Source organism: Macaca fascicularis, chromosome 7, assembly GCF_037993035.2.
Source record: "Macaca fascicularis isolate 582-1 chromosome 7, T2T-MFA8v1.1".
Classification (NCBI taxonomy): domain Eukaryota; kingdom Metazoa; phylum Chordata; class Mammalia; order Primates; family Cercopithecidae; genus Macaca; species Macaca fascicularis.
The window spans coordinates 53,721,985-53,748,645 of NC_088381.1; the positions used below are offsets into that span (position 1 = coordinate 53,721,985).

The 26,661-nt window shown below is 39.5% G+C and overlaps 1 protein-coding gene across 23 annotated transcripts in view; it reads right to left on the reverse strand.

The window, feature by feature from the left end:
* Window positions 1–26,661, reverse strand: part of SCAPER (S-phase cyclin A associated protein in the ER) — a 557,109-nt gene that overhangs the window by 80,831 nt on the left and 449,617 nt on the right. For all 23 annotated transcript variants that reach the window (XM_005560160.5, XM_065548231.2, XM_073996464.1 and 20 more), the window contains one exon: window positions 10,587–10,819. In XM_005560160.5, coding sequence (XP_005560217.3) covers window positions 10,587–10,819 — 233 coding nt within the window. The remainder of the gene's footprint in view (window positions 1–10,586; window positions 10,820–26,661) is intronic.

Here is a 26,661-nt window from a genome sequence, read left to right on the forward strand (position 1 = left end):
TGGGGAAAAAGCAGGGCAGAAAAGCTGGAATTTCAAAAAATAAGAGCGCATCTCCCCCGGCAAAGGAGCGCAGCTCATCGCCAGCAACGGATCAAAGCTTGACGGAGAATGACTTTGACGAGATGAAAGAAGAAGGCTTCAGTCCATCAAACTTCTCAGAGCTAAAGGAGGAATTACGTACCCAGCACAAAGAAACTAAAAATCTTGAAAAAAAAAGTGGAAGAATTGATGCCTAGAGTAATTAATGCAGAGAAGGTCATAAATGAAATGAAAGAGATGAAAACCATGACACGAGAAATACGTGACAAATGCACAAGCTTCAGTAACCGACTGGATCAACTGGAAGAAAGAGTATCAGCGATTGAGGATCAAATGAATGAAATGAAGCGAGAAGAGAAACCAAAAGAAAAAAGAAGAAAAAGAAATGAACAAAGCCTGCAAGAAGTATGGCATTATGTAAAAAGACCAAATCTACGTCTGATTGGGGTGCCTGAAAGTGAGGGGGAAAATGGAACCAAGTTGGAAAACACTCTTCAGGATATCCTCCAGGAGAACTTCCCCAACCTAGTAGGGCAGGCCAACATTCAAATCCAGGAAATACAGAGAACGCCACAAAGATACTCCTGGAGAAGAGCAACTCCAAGACACATAACTGCCAGATTCACCAAAGTTGAAATGAAGGAAAAAATCTTAAGGGCAGCCAGAGAGAAAGGTCGGGTTACCCACAAAGGGAAGCCCATCAGACTAACAGCAGATCTCTCGGCAGAAACTCTCCAAGCCAGAAGAGAGTGGGGGCCAATATTCAACATTCTTAAAGAAAAGAATTTTAAACCCAGAATTTCATATCCAGCCAAACTAAGTTTCATAAGTGAAGGAGAAATAAAATCCTTTACAGATAAGCAAATGCTTAGAGATTTTGTTACCACTAGGCCTGCCTTACAAGAGACCCTGAAGGAAGTACTAAACATGGAAAGAAACAACTGGTACCAGCCATTGCAAAAACATGCCAAAATGTAAAGACCATTTAGGCTAGGAAGAAACTGCATCAACTAACGAGCAAAATAACCAGTTAATATCATAATGGCAGGATCAAGTTCACACATAACAATATTAACCTTAAATGTAAATGGACTAAATGCTCCAATTAAAAGACACAGACTGGCAAACTGGATAAAGAGTCAAGACCCATCAGTCTGCTGTATTCAGGAGACCCATCTCACATGCAGAGACATACATAGGCTCAAAATAAAGGGATGGAGGAAGATTTACCAAGCAAATGGAGAACAAAAAAAAGCAGGGGTTGCAATACTAGTCTCTGATAAAACAGACTTTAAACCATCAAAGATCAAAAGAGACAAAGAAGGCCATTACATAATGGTAAAAGGATCAATTCAACAGGAAGAGCTAACTATCCTAAATATATATGCACCCAATACAGGAGCACCCAGATTCATAAGGCAACTCCTTAGAGACTTACAAATAGACTTAGACTCCCATACAATAGTAATGGGAGACTTCAACACTCCACTGTCAACATTAGACAGATCAACGAGACAGAAATCTTGTCCAGAAATTGAACTCATCTCTGCAGCAAGCAGACCTAATAGACATCTATAGAACTCTCCACCCCAAATCAACAGAATATACATTCTTCTCAGCACCACATCGCACTTATTCCAAAATTGACCACGTAATTGGAAGTAAAGCACTCCTCAGCAAATGTACAAGAACAGAAATTATAACAAACTGTCTCTCAGACCACAGTGCAATCAAACTAGAACTCAGGACTAAGAAACTCAATCAAAACCGCTCAACTACATGGAAACTGAACAACCTGCTCCTGAATGACTACTGGGTACATAACGAAATGAAGGCAGAAATAAAGATGTTCTTGGAATCCAATGAGAACAAAGATACAACATACCAGAATCTCTGGGACACATTTAAAGCAGTGTGTAGAGGGAAATTTATAGCACTAAATGCCCACAAGAGAAAGCTGGAAAGATCTAAAATTGACACTCTAACATCGCAATTAAAAGAACTAGAGAAGCAAGAGCAAACGCATTCAAAAGCTAGCAGAAGGCAAGAAATCACTAAGATCAGAGCAGAACTGAAGGAGATAGAGACACAAAAAACCCTCTAAAAAATCAATGAATCCAGGAGTTGGTTTTTTGAAAAGATCAACAAAATTGACAGACCGCTAGCAAGACTAATAAAGAAGAAAAGAGAGAAGAATCAAATAGACACAATAAAAAACGATAAAGGGGATATCACCACCGACCCCACAGAAATACAAACTACCATCAGAGAATACTATAAACACCTCTACGCAAATAAACTAGAAAACCTAGAAGAAATGGATAATTTCCTGGACACTTACACTCTTCCAAGACTAAACCAGGAAGAAGTTGAATCCCTGAATAGACCAATAGCAGGCTCTGAAATTGAGGCAATAATTAATAGCCTACCAACCAAAAAAAGTCCAGGACCAGATGGATTCACAGCTGAATTCTACCAGAGGTACAAGGAGGAGTTGGTACCATTCCTTCTGAAACTATTCCAATCCATAGAAAAAGAGGGAATCCTCCCTAACTCATTTTATGAGGCCAACATCATCCTGATACCAAAGCCTGGCAGAGACACAACAAAAAAAGAGAATTTTAGACCAATATCCCCGATGAACATTGATGCAAAAATCCTCAATAAAATACTGGCAAACCGGATCCAGCAGCACATCAAAAAGCTTATCCACCATGATCAAGTGGGCTTCATCCCTGGGATGCAAGGCTGGTTCAACATTCGCAAATCAATAAACATAATCCAGCATATAAACAGAACCAAAGACAAAAACCACATGATTATCTCAATAGATGCAGAAAAGGCTTTTGACAAAATTCAACAGCCCTTCATGCTAAAAACGCTCAACAAATTCGGTATTGATGGAACGTACCTCAAAATAATAAGAGCTATTTATGACAAACCCACAGCCAAAATCATACTGAATGGGCAAAAACTGGAAAAATTCCCTTTGAAAACTGGTACAAGACAGGGATGCCCTCTCTCACCACTCCTATTCAACATAGTGTTGGAAGTTCTGGCTAGGGAAATCAGGCAAGAGAAAGAAATCAAGGGTATTCAGTTAGGAAAAGAAAAAGTCAAATTGTCCCTGTTTGCAGATGACATGATTGTATATTTAGAAAACCCCATTGTCTCAGCCCAAAATCTCCTTAAGCTGATAAGCAACTTCAGCAAAGTCTCAGGATACAAAATTAATGTGCAAAAATCATATTAATGTGCAAAAATCACAAGCATTCTTATACACCAGTAACAGACAAACAGAGAGCCAAATCAGGAATGAACTTCCATTCACAATTGCTTCAAAGAGAATAAAATACCTAGGAATCCAACTTACAAGGGATGTAAAGGACCTCTTCAAGGAGAACTACAAACCACTGCTCAGTGAAATCAAAGAGGACACAAACAAATGGAAGAACATACCATGCTCATGGATAGGAAGAATCAATATCGTGAAAATGGCCATACTGCCCAAGGTAATTTATAGATTCAATGCCATCCCCATCAAGCTACCAATGAGTTTCTTCACAGAATTGGAAAAAACTGCTTTAAAGTTCATATGGAACCAAAAAAGAGCCCGCATCTCCAAGACAATCCTAAGTCAAAAGAACAAAGTTGGAGGCATTACGCTACCTGACTTCAAACTATACTACAAGGTACAGTAACCAAAACAGCATGGTACTGGTACCAAAACAGAGATATAGACCAATGGAACAGAACAGAGTCCTCAGAAATAATACCACACATCTACAGCCATCTGATCTTTGACAAACCTCAGAAAAACAAGAAATGGGGAAAGGATTCCCTATTTAATAAATGGTGCTGGGAAAATTGGCTAGCCATAAGGAGAAAGCTGAAACTGGATCCTTTCCTTACTCCTTATACGAAAATTAATTCAAGATGGATTACAGACTTAAATGTTAGACCTAATACCATAAAAACCCTAGAGGAAAACCTAGGTAGTACCATTCAGGACATAGGCATGGGCAAAGACTTCATGTCTAAAACACCAAAAGCAACGGCAGCAAAAGCCAAAATTGACAAATGGGATCTCATTAAACTAAAGAGCTTCTGCACAGCAAAAGAAACTACCATCAGAGTGAACAGGCAACCTACAGAATGGGAGAAAATGTTTGCAATCTGCTCATCTGACAAAGGGCTAATATCCAGAACCTACAAAGAACTCAAACAAATTTACAAGAAAAAAGCAAACAACCCCATCAAAAAGTGGGCAAAGGATATGAACAGACATTTCTCAAAAGAAGACATTCATACAGCCAACAGACACATGAAAAAATGCTCATCAGAGAGCACTGGCCATCAGAGAAATGCAAATCAAAACCACAATGAGATACCATCTCACACCAGTTAGAATGGCGATCATTAAAAAGTCAGGAAACAACAGGTGCTGGAGAGGATGTGGAGAAACAGGAACTCTTTTACACTGTTGGTGGGATTGTAAACTAGTTCAGCCATTATGGAAAACAGTATGGCGATTCCTCAAGGATCTAGAACTAGATGTACCATATGACCCAGCCATCCCATTACTGGGTATATACCCAAAGGATTATAAATCATGCTGCTATAAAGACACATGCAACACGTATGTTTATTGCGGCACTATTCACAATAGCAAAGACTTGGAATCAACCCAAATGTCCATCAGTGACAGAATGGATTAAGAAAATGTGGCACATATACACCATGGAATACTATGCAGCCATCAAAAAGGATGAGTTTGTGTCCTTTGTAGGGACATGGATGCAGCTGGAAACCATCATTCTTAGCAAACTATCACAAGAACAGAAAACCAAACACCGCATGTTCTCACTCATAGGTGGGAACTGAACAATGAGATCACTTGGACTCGGGAAGGGGAACATCACACACCGGGGCCTATCATGGGGAGGGGGGAGGGGGGACGGATTGCATTGGGAGTTATACCTGATGTAAATGATGAGTTGATGGGTGCTGACGAGTTGATGGGTGCAGCACAGCAACATGGCACAAGTATACATATGTAACAAACTTGCACGTTATGCACATGTACCCTAGAACTTAAAGTATAATAATAATAAAAAATAAATTAAAAAAAAAAAAAAGAAATAAGCCAGGCACAAAAGGACAAATATTGCATGATCTCACTCAAGTGTGTAATCTAAAAAGAGAAGTTCAGGTTGGTATCACAGAAGCAAAGAGTACACCAGTGGTTACCAGAGGCTGAGGAGGGGGTGGGGGAAGAAGGGAGGAGGAAGAGAGGTTGGTCAATGGGTACAAGGCTACAATTAGATAGGAGGAATAAATCTTGGTGTTCTATTGCATAGTAGAGTAACTATGGTTAACAGTAAAGTGTTATATGTTACAAAATCCCTAGAAGAAAGGCCTCTGAACGTTCTTACCACAAACAAATGACAAATGTATGAGGTTATGAACACAATAGATACCCTGATTATATTATATATATATATATATATATATATATAAAAACATCAAAATGTACTCAGTAAGTTTGTACAGTTACTGATATGGTCTGGCAGTGTCCCCACCCAAATCTCATCTTGAATTCCCACGTATTGTGGGAGGGACCTGGTGGGAGCACTTGAATCATGGGGACAGGTCTTTCCCGTGCTGTTCTCATGATAGTGAATAAGTCTCATGACATCTGATGTTTTTTTATAAAAATGAGTTCACTTGCACAAACTCTCTTTGCCTGCTACCATCCACGTGAGTTGTGACTTACTCCTCCTTGCCTTCCACCATTATTGTGAGGCCTCCCCAGCCATGTGGAAATGTAAATCCATTAAACCTCTTTTTCTTTCCAGTCTTGGTTATGTCTTTATCAGCAGGGTAAAAACGGACTAATACAGTAAATTGGTACCAATAGAGTGAGGCTCTGCTAAAAAGATACCTGAAAATGTTGGAAGTGACTTTGGAAATGGGTAGCAGGCAGAGGTTGGAACAGTCTGGAGGGCTCAGAAGAAGACAGGAAAACGTGGGAAAGTTTGGAACTTAAGAGACTTGTTGAATGGCTTTGACCAAAAATGCTGATAATGATAAGGACAATGAAATCCAGGCTGAGCTGGTCTCAGATGGCGATGAGGAAACTGTTGGGAACTGGAGCAAAGGTGACTCTTGCAAAGAGACTGGTAGCATTTTTCCCCCACCTTAGAGATTTGTGGAACTTTGAACTTGAGGGAGATGATTTAGGGTATCTGGCAGAAGACATTTCTAAGCAGCAAAGCATTCAAGAGGTGACTTGGGTGCTGTTAAAAGCATTCAATTTTAAAAGGGAAACAGAGCATGAAAGTTTGGAAAATTTGCAGCCTGACTATGTGATAGAAAAGAAAATCCCATTTTCTGAGGAGATATTCAAGCCAACTGCAGAAATTTGCATAAGTAACAAGGAACTGAATGTTAATCCCCAAGACAATGGGGAAAATGTCTCCAGGGCATGTCAGAGGTCTTCATGGCAGCCCCTCCCATCACAGGCCTGGAGGCCTAGGAGGAAAAGATGGTTTAGTGGGGCAGGCCCAGGGCCCCCCTGCTCTGTGCAGCCTAGGGACTTGGTACCCTGACTTCCACCCACTCTGGCCATGGCTAAAGGGGCCAAGATACAGCTTGGGCTGTTGCTTCAGAGGGTGGAAGCCCCAAGCCTTGGCAGCTTCCATGTGGTGTTGAGCCTGCAGGTGCACTGAAGTCAAGAATTGAAGTTTGGGAACCTCTGCCTAGATTTCACAGGATGTATGAAAATCCTTGGGTGCCCAGTTTGCGGCAGGGGAGGGACCGTCATGGAGAACCTCTGCTAGCACGGTGTGGAAGGGAAATGTGGGATCAGAGCCCCCACACAGAGTCCCTACTGTGGCACCACATAGTGGAGCTGTAAGAAAAGGGCCACCGTCCTCCAGACCCTAGAATGGTAGATCCACTGACAGCTTGCAACACGTGCCTAGAAAAACTGCAGACACTCAATGCCAGCCCGTGAAAGCAGTCAAGAGAGGGGCTATACCCTGCAAAGCCACACAGGCAGAGCCGCCCAACATGACGGGAACCCACCTCTTGCAACAGCGTGACTTGGATGTGAGACATGGAGTCAAAAGAGATCATTTTGGAGCTTTAAGATCTGACGGCCCTGTTGGATTTTGGACTTGCATGGGGCCTGTAGCCCCTTTGTTTTGGCCAATTTCCCCTATTTGGAATGGGTATATTTGCCCAATGCCTGTACTCCAACTGTATCTAAGAAGTAACTAATTTGCTATGGATTTTATAGGCTCATAGGCAGAAGGGACTTGCCTTGTCTCAGATGAGACATTGTACTATGGACTTCTGAGTTAATGCTGAAATGAGTTAAGACTTTGGGGGACTGTTGGGAAGGCATGATTGGTTTTGAAATGTGAGGATATGAGATTTGGGAGGGGCTGGGGTGGAATGATATGGTTTGGCTGCCTTCCCACCCAAACCTCATCTTGAATTCCCATGAGCTTTGGGAGGGACCCGGTGGGAGGTAACTGAATCGTGGGGGCAGGTCTTTCCCATGCTGTTCTCGTGATAGTGAATAAGTCTCAAAAGATCTGATAGTTTTACAAAGAGGGGTTCCTCGTACAAGCTCTCTCTTTGCCTGCCACCATCCATGTAAGACATGTCTTACTCCTCCTTGTGTTCTGCCATGATTGTGAGGCCTCCCCAGCCATGTGGAACCCTCTTTTCTTCTCAGTCTTGGGTATGTCTTTAACGGTAGTGTGAAAACGGACTAATACAGTTACAATGTGCCAATTAAAAAAATAAATTAAAAGTGAAAGAAATTCAGATATTTAATAGTAAAATAAAATTAGTTGGATATGCTGTAAAAGTCTTTTTAAATTTTTGACACGGCCTTCTACAGTGTCTGGCACAAAATTAGTATGGGTGACCATACTTCGAATTGAAAAATATTTCCAAGAATGGCTTAGATGCAGAAACTTGACTTAAAAAAATAAAATAATAAGAATAAATACTGTAATGATCTCATGTCTCTTAGATATCTTCCTACCTCTTCTATGCCAGATAAGGGGAAGGAAGGGATAGATTTCAGAATCTGCTCCTGCTCTACTTCAGGGATACAGCCAGAGAACAGCTCCAACGACTGTACTGGAGCCCTTTCTACTCAACTTCACAACTGACAAAAATGTCCAGATTGTAACAGGGAGTGGAGTGAGACTTCCTGTCAGTTCATATCTGGGAAGGTGAGAAGGCAAATATGAAAATGATTAACAAAAAAAAATTGCTTTGTTTGCTACACTAGGCAGATGTGAAATATGGTTTGCGGTTTTACACACAGGCTTCACCAAGCCAACTAACAATGCATTATCTGTAAGAAAACAATATTCAACAACAGTGGTTCAAATCAGAGAAAGACTGGCATGGTATTTTTTGAAGCAGTATGGTTGTCAATCATCCTTTTTAAGTCACATGAGTTATTTGGTTTGGCAGATTACCATTGCTCCTTCCTAAAGGAGGAAGGTATTAGGGGAAAAATACCTCCTAAAGGAAGGTATAAAAAGAAGGATTTGGTATTTATAATAATATATGTGAAAAAGTATGTATTTCCCCCTGGAAAGCCCACTGGAATTGTAATGAAGCATTTGAATGGGTCTTCTGCTTCATCACAGCTGAAGCACGTGGCTAAGTTGTCTGGATGACAAGAATGCAGGGTTGCTGCATCACAGGGTAGCCCAAGGGAGAATGCAGGGACAGAATGACATTCGTCAGCAGAGAGGGCAAAGCTCTACAATAACCAAAAGGACATGGGGAATTGAATGGGATCAAGCAACTGAGAGAAAGGCCAGGGAGGCTAAAAGTCAAGTGCTGTAAGATAAATGGTTGCGGCCCAAAAGGCCTGGTGCTCTCCAGCAATAAATATACTTGAGGAAAGAGGACAGGCAGATAGAAGGGGTAAGTGAACAAAGTAATCAAGGGTAAGGAAGCTACTGAATGAAACAACTGTTCCCAAGAAAGCACTACAAGAAAGCAGAAGAAATTTATGAACTGTGAAAGAAGCAAATACAGAGGAGTCATTCTTGTTCTTCTGTTAAGCAACCATAAGCTTCAGAGAGCAACAAATTGCATGGATTTGGGGAACCAGAGATCAGTGCAGAACACAGAAGAGGTGCTGATAGGCAGAACAGGTAATTGATTAACACCAGATGAAACTCTGTTGGGAAATAAAAAATTAACGAGGGTAAATGAGTTCAGATGCCAAAGTAGGAGTAAATTTCCCTGGAGAGAAGGTGACCTTAGAAGGAAACAGGGTTGACCTTGAACAGGTGTCAGAAATTGCCACATCTGTGTAGTGGAAAGCATACAGGTGTTGGGAGTCCAGCTAGCCATGAGTTCCAGTCTCAGTTCTCCTACCTACTTTTAATCTTATTTATTACATAACCTTGGGCTAAGCACTGAACATCTCTGAGCAATTTCCTCACCTACAAAGTTTGAGTTAGAAATCCTACAGTTACGGCGCTGCAAAGCCTCTACTATAATTACCTTACACTTACAGGAACCTTCTAGGGTTACTATACTACACTGTAGGTATAACCCTATAAGGTTAACCCTACTAGGTATAAGGTATTGTACTATAATGGGTACTCTGTAAATGGTAGCTATTATTGTTGTTTTAAGTCTGAACCGAATTTATAACCAGAGATGAACTGAGACAGGGGAGTTCTCAGAAATTCCTTCAGTTGGAGAGAGTTGACATCAAGAAAGTTGTAAAAGCTCTAACGGAACACATTCTAACATCACATATCCAAATATCAAGAAAAGCCAGGTGTGGTGACTCACACCTGTAATCCCAGCACTTTGGGAGACTGAGGCGGGCAGGTCATTTGCGGTCAGGAGTTTGAGACTAGCCTGCAAACATGGTGAAACCTTATCCCTACTAAGAATACAAAAATTAGCCAGGCATGGTGGCATGTGCCTGTAATCCCAGCTACTCAGGAGGCTGAGGCAGGAGAATTGCTTGAACCCAGGAGGCGGAAGTTGCCGTGAGCCAAGGTTGCGCCACTGCACTCCAGACTGGGTGATAGAAAACAAAAACAAAAACAAAACAACAACCAAGAATGATACCTGAGCTCTACTTATACTGCTTTTCATTAAAAGACTTTTCTTTCTCTCTACAAAACTGCTTTAAAAAATCCATTGTGCTCTTCTGTGTTTTCCAAATTGTGTTTATCATTGAGCATGTATTCCTTTTATAATTAGGAAAAAGAACTTATTTTTAAAAGGTGGGGGTGAGACAGACAGACATGCTGTCTGCTGCTGCAAAAGAGCCTAAATATCTGAAGTAAAGTATTAATAGCAGCAATGGAGTGAAGGTGATAAATCTGAGAAATGTTTACAAGGTATTTTTGGTATTCTCTACCAGGAATGTGTGAATGACATTGTGAGAACCACTGCCATAACATGGGCCTTGAGATTTAAATTATTTTAATATAGTTTTTTAACAAAGAACAAAGTTTTAAGAACTCTAGCAATTTTACCTGATAAGGTCCTGAACTCGATTGTTAAAAGCATCACCTTGTGAGGGTTTGTTTTTCATTTCCTGTGTTGGTATTTTGGGGGTAGCTGGCTGGCAGTTTCCATCTGGTCGACTGGCAATCAGGCAGCCCAAAACCACAGCACTGACTTTGAGAAGTCCCGTTGTCAAGCCTTCAAAAACTTGTTTATTTGTATTTCTTCCCAAAATAGTATTATTTTCATCTGGAACATAAACCTAGATGAAAAAAAGTACAGTAAATATGTTTCAATAAAACCACCAAAAATGGGCAGAGATAGTTTAGAACATTTCTGGAATCATAAGTAATTTTGACAATCTAAAATGTTCAAGAGTGTTGGCTCTGAAATCAGACTGCAAATTCAATTCTGAGCTTTACCCTCAGTACCTGATGTCCCTGGATAAGGTTACTATTTCAAAATTCCAATTTCTCATCTATAAAACAAGGATAACGAGAGTACCTGTATCATATAATTTTTGTGATTATTAAATGAGCTAATACATATAAAATGCTTAGAATATGCACAGGCACACAGTGAGTATTCAATACTTACTTAATAAATTATATTAAAAATTTAAATGAACTCAGAAAAACTGATAAAATGACAGCACTGTTTCTTATCACAGTGTATTAAAAAATATCTAACCTGAATTCCTATATCAGGATGAAATTTGCATTTCCTACTACAAAATGGCAAAACAGTTCTTTCCCTATACATAATGTCACACTCAGCTCTCTTTGTGTATAGTTTACAAGTAACGTGGTTGTTGAATGTTGGAGCTTGGACCATGGCTCTGCAGTATATGATCTGAGACAAGTTCCTTGCTTTCTGTATCCCCCTAGCTCCCAGGACAACTCTGAAATTCAACTAAGAAGATGAATGGGAAAATATTTGGTAAAATATTAAATTCCACAAATGTACTTACTTGGTGACAACCAGTCTTTGCCTCATTTTCACTATTTATCTGTATCAGTTCTACCAAAGATAGAGGCATAAATGATCACTTGGATCCAAAAGGGGATCCTTAGAAAAAACAAGCAACTTATTGGCCAGAACTAGTCACACAAGTCCACCCAACCACAAAGGGAGCCAGGAGCTGTCATCCTATCATGTACTTGGAAAGAGAGAAAGAATCAGAACATCTGGTAAACAGCACTATCGACTGCAGAGTAATAGTTATTGTTTTTTCTATTATGACTATGCAGACATTCACAGCTAATCTACTTAATATTTACCCGTTTGTCTAAAATTTTTGGTTTTACTGAGATAATCATTTTTCCCCATATGTTGAATTTCCTATTTATGTGTCATCAATTAATTGTCTATCTTTCTGGTCAAAATGAAATTTCCTCTCAAGTTCATCTACATCAGGGATTGCTGATTCTTTTTCCTTCTCCAAAGGAGACATTCTTCCTGAAATCTGCCACCCTCCTTCTCTAACCTAGACTGGTAGCTCTCTAGGCTTACTACACAGCTCTAGGTTAGATGCCCTTATTTCTTGGATCACATGTCTTCCTTTTCTTTACATACAATTCTCTCATTTTGGTGTAGGGTCTATTCCATCATCTTCTTAAGAAAGAGTGCACAGGAAGAAACATTTTGAGATTCTGCACGTTTAAAAATATCTTTTATTATCCTTACATTTTATCTACAGTTTGGCTGGATATAGGATTCTTGGTTGGAACCCATATCCTTTAAGTTCTGAAGGATTGCTCCATTGTTTTCCACTTCAAGCATGGCCGTTTAGAAGTCTCTAATTCCTAATACTTCAGTACACATCCTGTAGAACTTTGAAACTCCAGAAACAGAATCTTCTTATGGCTGATTTCCTGTGCCTTGGTATAGATTTTATTTATTGTGTGAAAACTCAGTGGTCTTTTCAACTTGAAAGTTTTATGTTTCATTTCTGGGAAAATTTCTTGCATTATTTCTTTGCTAATTTCCTCCCACTTTCTCTGTTGGATTTTTTGTTTTGTTTTGTTTTGGAGACACAGTCTTACTCTGTCATCCAGAAAGGAATGCAATGGCATGATCTCACCTCTCTGCAACCTCTGCCTCCCGGGTTCAAGCGATTCTCCTGCCTCAGCCTCCCAAGTAGCTGGGATTACAGGTGTGTGCCACTACACCTGACTAATTTTTGTATTTTTAGTAGAGACGGGGTTTCACCATGTTGGCCAGGCTAGTCTTGAACTCCCGACTTCAGGTGATCTGCCCACCTTGGCCTCCCCAAATGCTGAGATTGCAGGCATGAGCCAATGCGCTTGGCCTTCTGATGGATTTTGAACCTAGACTGAGTTTCTAATTTAGAAAATATTTTTTCTCTTGTTTTTCATTGTTTTATGTTTTTTCCTACTTCTTTGGAGACTTCCTTAACTTATTTTCCAGTCCTACTAATTTTTTTTGTTTCATCAATTATATTTTAATATTTCAAGAGTTCTTTTTGGCTTTCTATATGTTTTGGTAGTGTCTTGTTTTTATTTCATGGATGCAATATCTTCTCATCTTTGTGAAATTAGACTTTTTAAAAGATTTTCTTTTGTTTCTTCCATGGTCTCTGTTTCATTTGAGGTTTTCCTGTATTTCAGGTTGGAGGCTTTCCTCAAATATTTATTAATCTTGGGCTTTTTGTTCATATTTAAGACTGATGAATGAATGTATCAGTGTATCACAATCTGGATCTAATCAATCAGAAGCTGAATACAAACTTCTGCATGAGGGGTTTCAATTTGGGTGATTAGGTTGAGACCACACTTTTTTCTGCTTGGGGATCCCAGCTTTTAATATTTATAAGTCTATTCTCCCGGGACAGTTAATTTCATGATATAGAATGAAATCTTATATCCTCCACAAACCTGGAGTGTATAACATGGTGCCCATTTTCAGAGGTTCACTGGAGAAGCGGGCTTAGTGTCTTACTGTTCTGAGAATGAGTTTTCTCACTTTGTTTTTATATGGCTGTGCCTGGTGTCCCCATGTTCTATGTAACTTTGATTGAAACTGGTGTCTTTTCTGAGGGTTGGGCAATGACAGTCACTTGGCTATACATATAGTAGGTAGGTTCTAAGGCATCCAGGGCACCTAAACTGCCTTTTATTTAGACTTTCAACCGATTACCCTCTTTGCAGCCCCACTTGTGCCCTCATTTTCTGAGATAGCCAGTAACTCTAATTCTTGAGCCCTGCTGGGATTCTGTGGCACAAATTTTCTTCTGGCGTTCTGCTAATTTAGGCAACTGTCTTTCAATCATGTGCTTTCCAGATTGGGGGGAAAAAAACAAAGAAAAAACACTTGCTTTCCTTTCCTTCCTGTGCTCTTTCTTTGAGGGTTTATGACTTTCATCTATTTACTAGAATATTAGTAAGGCCTCTCGACAGAGAGAATGTAATTTATGTGTTCAACTGGCCACATTCTAAAATTAACTCAATAAATCCTCTAAAATACAACTTTCTTTTTCTTTTACACACTACAGAAAGAACATGAGTAATACATTTCTAGGTAATGTCAGAGTTCTTCATTCATCACAAATTTTCATATTCCTTTTTCTCCAACAACCTTGTACTGTTTTTCATCATGAAGTATTTCAAATAAAACACTATGTATGCATATTGTACTTAGCAATCTTTCATTTATCTAGAAGTTTTTTTAATCCAGTAACTGGGACTTTTAAAAATATAGTTGAGAGTCAACAGGAAATAAAAAAGACTTCTGAGATAATAAAATTGATGTCATTGCTCATCTAACATTTGAGTACCTAACACATACATAACCAAGGGAGCAGACTGATGCTTTGCTCATCCTCAGGCTTTTGTTCAGACCCTAAAGACTCTAATTTTATAAAACTAACAAGATGTGGTTTCTTGGTTTATAGAAACAGAAGGAATAATATAAAAGAGAAAAATGGGCCGGGCACAGTGGCTCACGCCTGTAATCCCAGCACTTTGGGAGGCCGAGGTGGGCGGATCACGAGGTCAGGAGACAGAGATCATCCTGGCCAACATGGTGAAACCCTGTCTCTACTAAAAATACAAAAATTAGCTGGGCATGGTGGTGCGTGCCTGTAATCCCAGCTACTTGGGAGGCTGAGGCAAGAGAATTGCTTGAACCTGGGAGTCGGTGGTTGCATTGAGCTGACATCATGCCACTGGACTCCAGCCTGGTGACAGAGAGAGACTCCATCTCACAGAAAAAAAAAAAAAAAATAGAGAAAAATGGTGACCATTTTACAGGTAGGCAGTAGCAAAATGTGATACTAGTTCTGGAAGAACAAGAAAAGACAGATATGAGAATACAAAAGGCATTGCGATCTGGGGACAGACTGAATCATCTTTATTTCCTATGAAATTAGGATTTACTACAAATCAGTGTTAACTGCTAATTCTCAAAATGACACCCTTAAGAGGTCAAGAAAAGGTTAAAATATGAGCCACACTTATGAGGGTAGTGGGGGAAGAATGAAAACTAATGTTTACTAAGTTTTCTACCAGGCCAGGTTCTTAATCATTTTCCTTATATTATCTCATTTAATTTTTACAGACTAGAAATCAAAGTTCAGAGACATCAAGCAACGTGTCCAAGTCTTACAACTACTGAATGGAAGAGCTGGGAGTTGAACCCAATCTGCTAAGACTCTAAAGCCCATGTGGTTTCCCTTACCCCACAGTGACTCCCTCCCATTGGGCATCTCTTTTACTGAGAGTTGTGTAGAAGCTATGTCTGGGGGAGGATGTGAAAACGGGTCATGGGCTAAAACACTTCCTTACTGATGTCTCTTCCATTAAAAAACTAGGGGTTTCACATGAGCTTTACTCTTGGCCAAAAGATTAAGAATATAGGCTAGGCGTGGTGGCTCACACCTGTAATCCCAGCACTTTGGGAGGCCAAGGCAGTGGATCACGAGGTCAGGAGTTCAAGACCACCCTGGCCAACATTGTGAAACCCTGTATCTACTAAAAATACAAAAAATTAGCCAGGCATGGTGGCAGGTGCCTGTAATTCCAGCTACTTGGGAGGCTGAGGCAGGAGAACTGCTTGAATCTGAGAGGCGGAGGTTGCAGTGAGCCGAGATTGTGCCATCGCACTCCAGCCTGGATGACCGTGAGAGACTCTGTCTCAAAAAAAAAAAAAAAAAAAAAAAAAAAATTAAGAATGTATTTATGGGCTGTTGGGATAGTTCTGGGTGAAACATACTAATCTCATTATTTAGAAACTGTAAATGGGGTTTGGGGACCAAATGCTACCTCCTCGTCTGCTCCAAGAAAATAAGCTCAATGTAAAGCAAATCAGATATATAGTTTTACACTATTCTTATATTCTCTGCCTATAGCTGACTGGCAACTTTGGATTTTCTGTCTCACTGGGGGCTTTGTGCTTAATTTTACAAACACCATTTTGTCAGTTGCTCATAAAGTAAACACACATGGAGAAACTTCTATAACAATCTAGCAGTTACACAAAGAATCCTTGTGGCCCCGCAGAAGGCAAATCTCCCTTGTCAGGTTTGCTGGACCAAATCCTAGGATCTCAGGCCCAGGTCTAAAGGCCTTTACTCTACTGAACGGTCCTACTTGGTCACCATGATCTCCTATTTTCCAACAGTCTCACTGAGTTTCACATCCAGTTCAAGCACTGAAACAAATTTTTTCATAGAAAATTTCATATTTTTCAAGTAGATTGGCCCTTTCATTGTTAAAAATAGTGTTTTTTTGCTTGCAACCTTTGGTAAAATATTTTTTGGTCTGTCTCAGAGGACATTTTATTCAAATGGTCCCAGAAATTCTCCTTGTCCCTTTGTATAGATTTTTCTTTTGCTGGGTTTAAGTTATTTTACAGGAATGTTGTAATAGAAAACCAATGCTTCATCTAGAAAAGAATTTCAAAACTGCCAGAATTAAGGTAAGGAGGGGCTCATCTTCAGTGAGACAAAATGATTTTTTTTTTTTTTTTTAAAGATAGAGTCTTGCTCTGTCACCCAGGCTAGAGTGAAGTGGTGCAATCTCTGCTCACTGTATTCTCCACCTCCCTAGTTCAAGCAATTCTCGTGCTTCAGCCTCCCAAGAAGCCGGCATTACAGGTGTGTGCCATCAGGCCCAGCTAATATTTTAGTAGAGATGGGGTTTCGTCATGTTTGTCTCGAGCTCCTGGCCTCAAGCAATCCGCCCACCTCAGCCTCCCAAAGACCTTCTAGTCTTAAAAATGAGATTTGACAAAAAGAAACTTTAAGAAGGTATCTATACTGTAAATGACATTTTATTCAAAGCAGTATACTGCCCTGCTGTCTTTCATGTAGTTGGGTATCATTGTTACTTGCCAGAGGTAAAATAGCTCACTTGTGAGCAGCCTGCTCTTTTGGGACACCTTTAATACATGAAATACACACTTACGTGAGTTCTGATATCTGCTTATAGAGCAACATTTGAGTTTGAACTTACTTTCAGCACAGCTGCTGGGCCAAGGGCGTGTCCTTTGGGCAAGGTGTGCAAGCAGCCTCCTTCCTTCCCCCACTCTGCTCTATTACACACCTGACTTACCTGAGTCTGGAACACATTCCATTCTGGGGTGGGTGGTCTGTGGAGGAGCAGGGGAAGGTTACCTTCCCAGCACGCATCAGTGTTTGTAACTACCACTTGCTGGTATGTACCAAGCCTGGCCTGGGAAAGAGAGCTATGTAGCTTCTGGTCCTTCTGAATCTCTCATCCCTCAGGCAGAAATCTAAAACCATGCTTTCTTTTCAAATGGATGAAAGGTATTTCCTTTAGAATATTTCTTTAGAATACCCTAGAGTGGTCATTATCCTACTCTTATTATACAGTGATTTCATGTACATAATCTTATTGCAAAACTTCCCATTCCCCTCAAAAGATATTTGACCTTTTAAAAATCTGTAGATATTTCATACAGTTTCAGATATAGAAAAAATCTTAGAATCAAATCTTTTCATTTTATCTTTGGGGAAACCAAGGTCCAGAGGAGAAAAAGACTTCCTTGAGGATACAGAAATCATCAGGGCTGGAACAGATACTGGTGCCGATTCTCTAAACTTATTCCAAAATGAAACCCAATGTTTATAGGACCAAGCCCTGAATCAAAATGTTTTCAGCAAAGTTAAATTAAAAGTCATTATAACTTTTAAAAGTCAAGCATGTATTCTTTTTTCCCATTGCCAAAGTGGTTTCAAATACTTTCAACATTCTTGTTTGCAATACAGAAAGATGCTTTTTATTAGTAATATAAATCTATTGTTCTGTAATGTGATTCCATGAGAGAAAATTAAATTAGTAATTACTGGTCATTCTGTATAACTACTTTTTGTATTCTGAAGATAGGTTTACATATTTTCAAGCTGTACAGTGTATACAGAATGGTCAGAATATGAATTAGGTTCACTGAGAACCAATAAGAGATTGTTTAGAAAACTGTCAAGACAGTGTCAGAGCATAGAAAAAAAAGGCAAAAAATGTGCAAAGGCTCCAGCAGCAGACACAAGTTCTTACATTGTTGGCCTCATTTCCTATACCAAATGGTCATTAAACATGAAACAGTCTTTTTGCCATAGATATTTATAAAACGTGTATGCCCATGTTATATTATGCATAAAAACAGAACTGATGCTTGAAAATATAAAAGGAAATCACATAGAAGTGGCTAGTAGTTTTCCACTATTATCTTTTAAAATCCCCCTCTCTTTTTTTTTTTTTCAGACGGAGTCTCACTCTGTCGTCCAGGCAGGAGTGCAGTGGCACAATCTTGGCTCACTGCAAGCTCCGCCTCCTGGGTTCACGCCATTCTCCTGCCTCAGCCTCCCGAGTAACTCGGACTACAGGCGACCGCCACCATGCCCGGCTAATTTTTTGTATTTTTAGTAGAGACGGGGTTTCCCCGTGTTAGCCAGGATGGTCTCGATCTCCTAACCTCATGATCCGTCCACCTCGGCCTCCCAAAGTGTTGGGATTACAGGCGCAAGCCACTGCGCCCAGCCTATTCTCCTTCTTTTTATGCCCCAAATAATGTTATGACAATATTAAAGACACTGCAATTAATCCTAAATATCATTACCTTTTCTAACGTATTTATGCCTTTGAGCCTATTTTAATGCAGCCAAAATCCTAACAAGATAAAATGTCAGCAAACTTTATAGTGTATGCCTTAGTGGTCACGATGCTTGCAAAACTCTTTGTTATACATGTTGAATCATATACTTCCTCTGCTCAACACATTCCCTGGTATCTCATTTCCTGCAAACTAAAAGCTCCAAATCTCATGATGCCCAAGGAAGTCCTTCTGATCTATCTTATACCTCCATTACTCTCCAAATTAATATACTCAGTCAGTCTGTCTCTTGCTCGCATTCTGATATTTCCTCTGTCTGGAATGCCCTTCCCCCAGGTAACCTCATGACTAATTTCTCCGCTTCTTCTAGGTCTCTATTCAAATGTCATCTTATCCATAAGTTGTGCCAGAGTATCCTATTTAAAGTAACATTTCTCTCCCCAAACCTATCTTCCCTTTCTTGCTTACTCAACTTTTTCTTCCAGTGCAATAGCTACCTCCTGACATACTGTACATTATTTCCTCTCTCTCTCTCAATCAGAATATAAGCTCTACAAGGGCAAGACTTTGTCTTGATCACTGCTACAATCCCAGTGCCTAGAACAACATGAGACATGTAGTAGATGTTCAATAAATATTTTTAAAATGCATGTAGACACTGATTTTCACTAAAAAATTCACCAAACCAGTAACTGTGACATTTAGAAAGTCCAAGGTAAAGAGAAAACCAGCATTAAATATATATATATATATATATATATATATATATATATATATATACACACACACACACACACACACATATATATATATATAGTATTTAGTCATCCTGGGCAAAGCTGTAAAGTGAATTAAAGGAAGAAAGGAATTTTGAGCGCAAAACCCTTCTCTATGCAATATCCTATGTGTTCACCTCTTACTCCTGTTTCAGTTATTGTAGTCTATGAGAGGTATCTTTTCTTTTCTCCACCCCCTAAAATAAGTTATGTGCCTCACTGTAATTCCCAAACACCTTGTACATGCTGTGCTTTACTGCAGCACTCATTACACTACATTTTAAATGTCTCTTACTGGTTTCTCCTACTAAACTGTGAGCTACAATTTGTCTCTGTAGTTCCAATGCCTAAATATTTGTCCAATGAAAGAATGAGTAGGTTTTAGAGGCATTTACAAAGCAGCTTTGGTGTGTTGGGAGCACTTTCCTGGGAGGCCTGAGTCTCTCTCATTCTATCTTAGCCACTGCTACCAGCATGACTTGTGTGTATCCAGTTCCTTATGTATAAAATGAGGACATTCAGCCTTAAGCAGTATTTACTGAGAGTCCACTGTAAGATGGCAAGCTAGGTCCCTTTATATATATATATCTCATTAAATGTTTATAGCTACCCTATAGTATATCTATTATTATGCCTACTATGCAAATGGGAAAACAGAGGCTCACAAAGGTTAAGCAACTTACACAAGATCTTGAAGTCAGCAAATAATGGAGCAGCTTCTCAAATTCAAAACATCTGACTCAATGTTAGGTGATATACCCTAACACCATTGTATCTTTCCTGATACAAAGATGGACTTGTTAATCTCTGAGACTTCTTTTAAGTCGCAGATTCTATGATTCTGTAGGTCTTTATTTATGATCATTAAGTTATTCAAGTAATCTATCTGGAATACAGGCAAAACCCAGGAAATAATTTAAAAAACCAATGAAAAAGGTGGTGTATTGATGCAAATGAGAGGACAGATAAACAGCGAAAGTTGGGGTAAAAAAATAACACCACCACCGAGGGAATCACCATCTAATAATAATGCTAGATGGCAGGCCTCGAAGAATGGAGAAAATCAGAGACTCCCAGAGTTGGAAAGCCCCAAGGTGATTATCTAGTTCATCCTCCTAAACAGTGCAGGGGTTCCTTAATACAAGAGATCTTCAAAACATTTGTGAAAAATGTGTATTTTGGAAAAACTATGCATGGATTTCAATTATTTCTCTACCAAAATAAACTTATACTAACTTGTTATAACGTGTCTGATGAGGCTCTAGTTGGAGGCACAAAGAAAGATAAGACATTAATTTGAGAAGATCTCCTATAAGAGCAAGATGAATTCTGCTAACATTGAAGCAAGAACAAACATCAAATTTATGGTGAAGCTTGGGTGGAAGAATTGTGAAATCACTGGTATTTAACAAAAAGTTTATGGGGACAATGGCCCAAGGAAATCAGCAGTTTACAAATGGATAACTTGTTTAGGGACATGATGTTGAAGATGAAGCCTGCACCAGCAGACCATCCACATCAATTTATAAGGAAAGAATTCATTTTGTGCTCTAATTGAAGGTGACTGATGATTAACAGCAGAAACAACAGCTAAAGGAGGAACTACATAACCAGAGCAAAGAAACTAAAAACCTTGAAAAAAGAATGGATGAATGGATAACTAGAATAATCAATGCAGAGAAGACCTTAAAAGAATTGATAGAGATGAAAACCATTAACACGAGAACTATGTGACAAATGCACAAGCTTCAGTAACCGACTCGATCAACTGAAAGAAAGAGTATCAGCGATTGAGGATCAAATGAATGAAATGAAGCGAGAAGAGAAGTGTAGAGAAAAAAGAGTAAAAAGAAATGAACAAAGCCTCCAAGAAATATGGGATTATGTGAAAAGACCAAATCTGCGTCTGATTGGTGTGCCTGAAAGTGAGGGGGAAAATGGAACCAAGTTGGAAAACACTCTTCAGGATATCATCCAGGAGAACTTCCCCAACCTAGTAAGGCAGGCCAACATTCAAATTCAGGAAATACAGAGAACGCCACAAAGATACTCCTTGAGAAGAGTAACTCCAAGAAACATAATTGTCAGATTCACCAAAGTTGAAATGAAGGGAAAAATGTTAAGGACAGCCAGAGAGAAAGGTCGGGTTACCCACAAAGGGAAGCCCATCAGACTAACAGCAGATCTCTCGGCAGAAACTCTACAAGCCAGAAGAGTGGGGGCCAGTATTCAACATTCTTAAAGAAAATAATTTTCAACCCAGAATTTCATACCCAGCCAAACTAAGTTTCATAAGTGAAGGAGAAATAAAATCCTTTACAGACAAGCAAATGCTTAGAGATTTTGTCATCACCAGCCCTGCCCTACAAGAGATCCTGAAGGAAGTACTAAACATGGAAAGGAACAACTGGTACCAGCCATTGCAAAAACATGTCAAAATGTAAAGTGCATCGATGCTAGGAAGAAACTGCATCAACTAGTGAGCAAAATAACCAGCTAATATCACAATGACAGGATCAAGTTCACACATAACAGTATTAACCTTAAATGTAAATGCACTAAATGGTCGAATTAAAAGACACAGACTGGTAAATTGGATAAAGAGTCAAGACCCATCATTATGCTGTATTCAGGAGACCCATTTCACATGCAGAGACACACATAGGCTCAAAAAAAAGGGATAGAGGAAGATCTACCAAGCAAATGGAAAACAAACAAACAAACAAAAAAGCAGGGGTTGCAATCCTAGTCTCTGATAAAACAGACTTTAAACCATCAAAGATCAAAAGAGACAAAGAAGGCCATTACATAATGGTAAAGGGATCAATTCATCAGGAAAAGCTAACTATCCTAAATATATATGCACCCAATACAGGAGAACCCAGATTCATAAGGCAAGTCCTTAGAGACTTACAAAGAGACTTAGACTCCCATACAATAATAATGGGAAACTTTAACACCCCACTGTCAACATTAGACAGATCAACGAGACAGAAAGTTAAAAAGGATATCCAGGAATTGAACTCAACTCTGCACCAAGTGAATCTAATAGACATCTACAGAACTCTCCACCCCAAATCAACAGAATATACATTCTACTCAGCACCACATGCACTTATTCCAAAATTGACCACATAGTTGCAAGTAAAGCACTCCTCAGCAAATATAAAAGAACAGAAATTATAACAAACTGTCTCTCAGACCACAGTGCAATCAAACTAGAACTCAGAACTAAGAAACTCAATCAAAACCACTCGACTACATGGAAACTGAACAACCTGCTCCTGAATGACTACTGGGTACATAACAAAATGAGGCAGAAATAAAGATGTTCTTGGAAACCAATGAGAACAAAGATACAACATACCAGAATCTCTGGGACACACTTAAAGCAGTGTGTAGAGGGAAATTTATAGCACTAAATGCCCACAAGAGAAAGCAGGAAAGATATAAAATTGACACCCTAACATCACAATTAAAAGAACTAGAGAAGCAAGAGCAAATACATTCAAAAGCTAGCAGAAGGCAAGAAATCACTAAGATCAGAGCAGAACTGAAGGAGAGAGAGACACAAAAAACCCTCCAAAAAAATCAATGAATCCAGGAGCTGGTTTTTTGAAAAGATCAACAAAATTGACAGACTGCTAGCAAGACTAATAAAGAAGAAAAGAGAGAAGAATCAAATAGACACAATAAAAAACGATAAAGGGGATATCACCACCGACCCCACAGAAATACAAACTACCATCAGAGAATACTATAAACACCTCTACGCAAATAAACTAGAAAACCTAGAAGAAATGGATAATTTCCTGGACACTTACACTCTCCCAAGACTAAACCAGGAAGAAGTTGAATCCCTGAATAGACCAATATCAGGCTCCGAAATTGAGGCAATAATTAATAGCCTGCCAACCAAAAAAAGTCCAAGACCAGACGGATTCACAGCCGAATTCTACCAGAGGTATAAGGAGGAGTTGGTACCATTCCTTCTGAAACTATTCCAATCAATAGAAAAAGAGGGAATCCTCCCTAACTCATTTTATGAGGCCAACATCATCCTGATACCAAAGCCTGACAGAGATACAACAAAAAAAGAGAATTTTAGACCAATATCCCCGATGAACATTGATGTAAAAATCCTCAATAAAATACTGGCAAACCGAATCCAACAGCACATCAAAAAGCTTATCCACCATGATCAAGTGGGCTTCATCCCTGGATGCAAGGCTCGTTCAACATATACAAATCAATAAACGTAATCCAGCATATAAACAGAACCAAAGACAAAAACCACATGATTATCTCAATAGATGCAGAAAAGGCCTTTGACAAAATTCAACAGCACTTCATGATAAAAACTCTCAATAAATTCGGTATTGATGGAACGTGTCTCAAAATAGTAAGAGCTATTTATGACAAACCCACAGCCAAAATCATACTGAATGGGCAAAAACTGGAAGCATTCCCTTTGAAAACTTGCACAAGACAGGGATGCCCTCTCTCACCGCTCCTCTTCAACATAGTGTTGGAAGTTCTGGTCAGGGCAATTAGGCAGGAGAAAGAAATAAAGGGCATTCAATTAGGAAAAGATGAAGTCAAATTGTCCCTGTTTGCAGATGACATGATTGTGTATTTAGAAAACCGCATTGTCTCAGCCCAAAATCTCCTTAAGCTGACAAGCAACTTCAGCAAAGTCTCAGGATGCAAAATCAATGTGTGAAAATCACAAGCGTTCCTATACTCCAATAACAGACAGAGAGCCAAATCATGAGTGAACTCCCATTCACAATCGCTTCAAAGAGAATAAAATACCTAGGAATCCAACTTACAAGGGATGTGAAGGACCTCTTCAAGGAGAACTACAAACCACTGCTCAGTGAAATAAAAGAGGACACAAACAAATGGAAGAACATTCCATGCTCATGGATTGGAAGAATCAATATTGTGAAAATGGCCATACTGCCCAAGGTAATTAATTTATAGATTCAATGCCATCTCCATTAAGCTACCAATGACTTTCTTCACAGAACTGGAAAAAACTGCTTTAAAGTTCATATGGAACCAAAAAAGAGCCCGCATTGCCAAGACAATCCTAAGCTAAAAGAACAAAGCTGGAGGCATCACGCTACCTGACTTCAAACTATACTACAAGGCTACAGTAACCAAAACAGCATGGTACTGGTACCAAAACAGAGATATAGACCAATGGAATAGAACAGAGCACTCAGAAATAATACCACACATCTACAGCCATCTGATCTTTGACAAACCTGACAAAAACAAGAAATGGGGAAAGGATTCCCTATTTAATAAATGGTGCTGGGAAAACTGGCTAGCCATAAGTTGAAAGCTGAAACTGGATCCTTTCCTTACTCCTTATACAAAAATTAATTCAAGATGGATTAGAGAGTTAAATGTTAGACCTAAAACCATAAAAACCCTAGAAGAACCCCGTCCCTACTAAAAAATACGAAAAACTAGCCAGGCGAGGTGGCGGGCGCCTGTATTCCCAGCTACTCGGGAGGCTGAGGAAGGAGAATGGCATAAACCCGGGAGGCGGAGCTTGAAGTGAGCCGAGATCGCGCCACTGCACTCCAGGCTGGGTGACAGAGTGAGACTCTGTCTCAAAAAACAAAACAAAACAAAACAAAAAACCCTAGAAGAAAACCTAGGGAATACCATTCAGGACACAGGCATGGGCAAGGACTTCATGTGTAAAACACCAAAAGTAATGGCAGCAAAAGCCAAAATTGACAAATGGGATCTAATTAAACTAAAGAGCTTCTGCATAGCAAAAGAAACTACCATCAGAGTGAACAGGCAACCTATAGAAAGGGAGAAAATTTTTGCAATCTACTCATCTGACAAAGGGCTAATATCCAGAACCTATGAAGAACTCAAACAAATTTACAATAAAATAAAAACAACCCCATCAAAAATTGGGCAAAGGATATGAACAGACACTTCTCAAAAGAAGACATTCATACAGCCAACAAACACATGAAAAAATGCTCATCATGACTTGCCATCAGAGAAATGCAAATCAAAATCACAATGAGATACCATCTCATACCAGTTAGAATGGCAATCATTAAAAAATCAGGAAACAATAGGTGCTGGAGAGGATGTGGAGAAATAGAACACTTTCACACTGTTGGTGGGACTGTAAACTAGTTCAACCCTTATGGAAAACAGTGTGGCAATTCCTCAAGGATCTAGAACTAGAAATACTATTTGACCCAGCCATCCCACTACTGGGGATATACCCAAAGGATTATAAGTCATGCTGCTATAAAGACACATGCACATGTATGTTTACTGTGGCACTATTCACAATAGCAAAGACTTGGAATCAACCCAAATGTCCATCAGTGACAGACTGGATTAAGAAAATGTGGCACATATACACCATGTAATACTATGCAGTCACAAAAAAGGATGAGTTCGTGTCCTTTGTAGGGACATGGATGCAGCTGGAAACCATCATTCTCAGCAAACTATCGCCAAGAACAGAAAACCAAATACCGCGTGTTCTCACTCAAAGGTGGGAATTGAACAATGAGATCACTTGGACACAGGAAGTGGATCATCACACACCGGGTCCTATTGTAGGGACGGTGGGGAGGGATAGCATTAGGAGATATACCTAATGTAAATGATGAGTTAATGGGTGCAGCACACCAACATGGCACATGTATACATATGTAACAAACCTGCACGTTGTGCACGTGTACCCTAGAACTTAAAGTATAATAATAATAATAATAAAAAGAAAGAACAGATACAAAATTCTATGGAGACAGCGCATTTCTTAAGCTCTCCAGCTTATTTATTCCCCTCAATAATTCAATTACTGTCTTTACATTGCTGCCTATTGGAAAGAGTATTTTTTTCCCTTCTAAATCTAGTACAATGAAGTAAAAGACGAAGTATATCCTTTACCTAGACTCACCAATTGACAACATTTTGCCACACTTGTAAAAGCATATATATACATATATATATATTGAGACGGAGTCTTGCTCTGTTGCCCAGGCTGGAGTACAGTAGCCAAATCTCGGCTCACCACAACCTCCACCTCCCTGGTTCAGGCGATTCTCATGCCTCAGCCTCCTGAGTAGCTGGGATTACAGGTGTGTGCCACTAAGCCCAGCTAATTTTTTGTATTTTTAGTAGAGACAGGGTTTTGTCATATTGCCCAGGCTGGTCTTGAACTCCTGGGCTCAGTGATCCA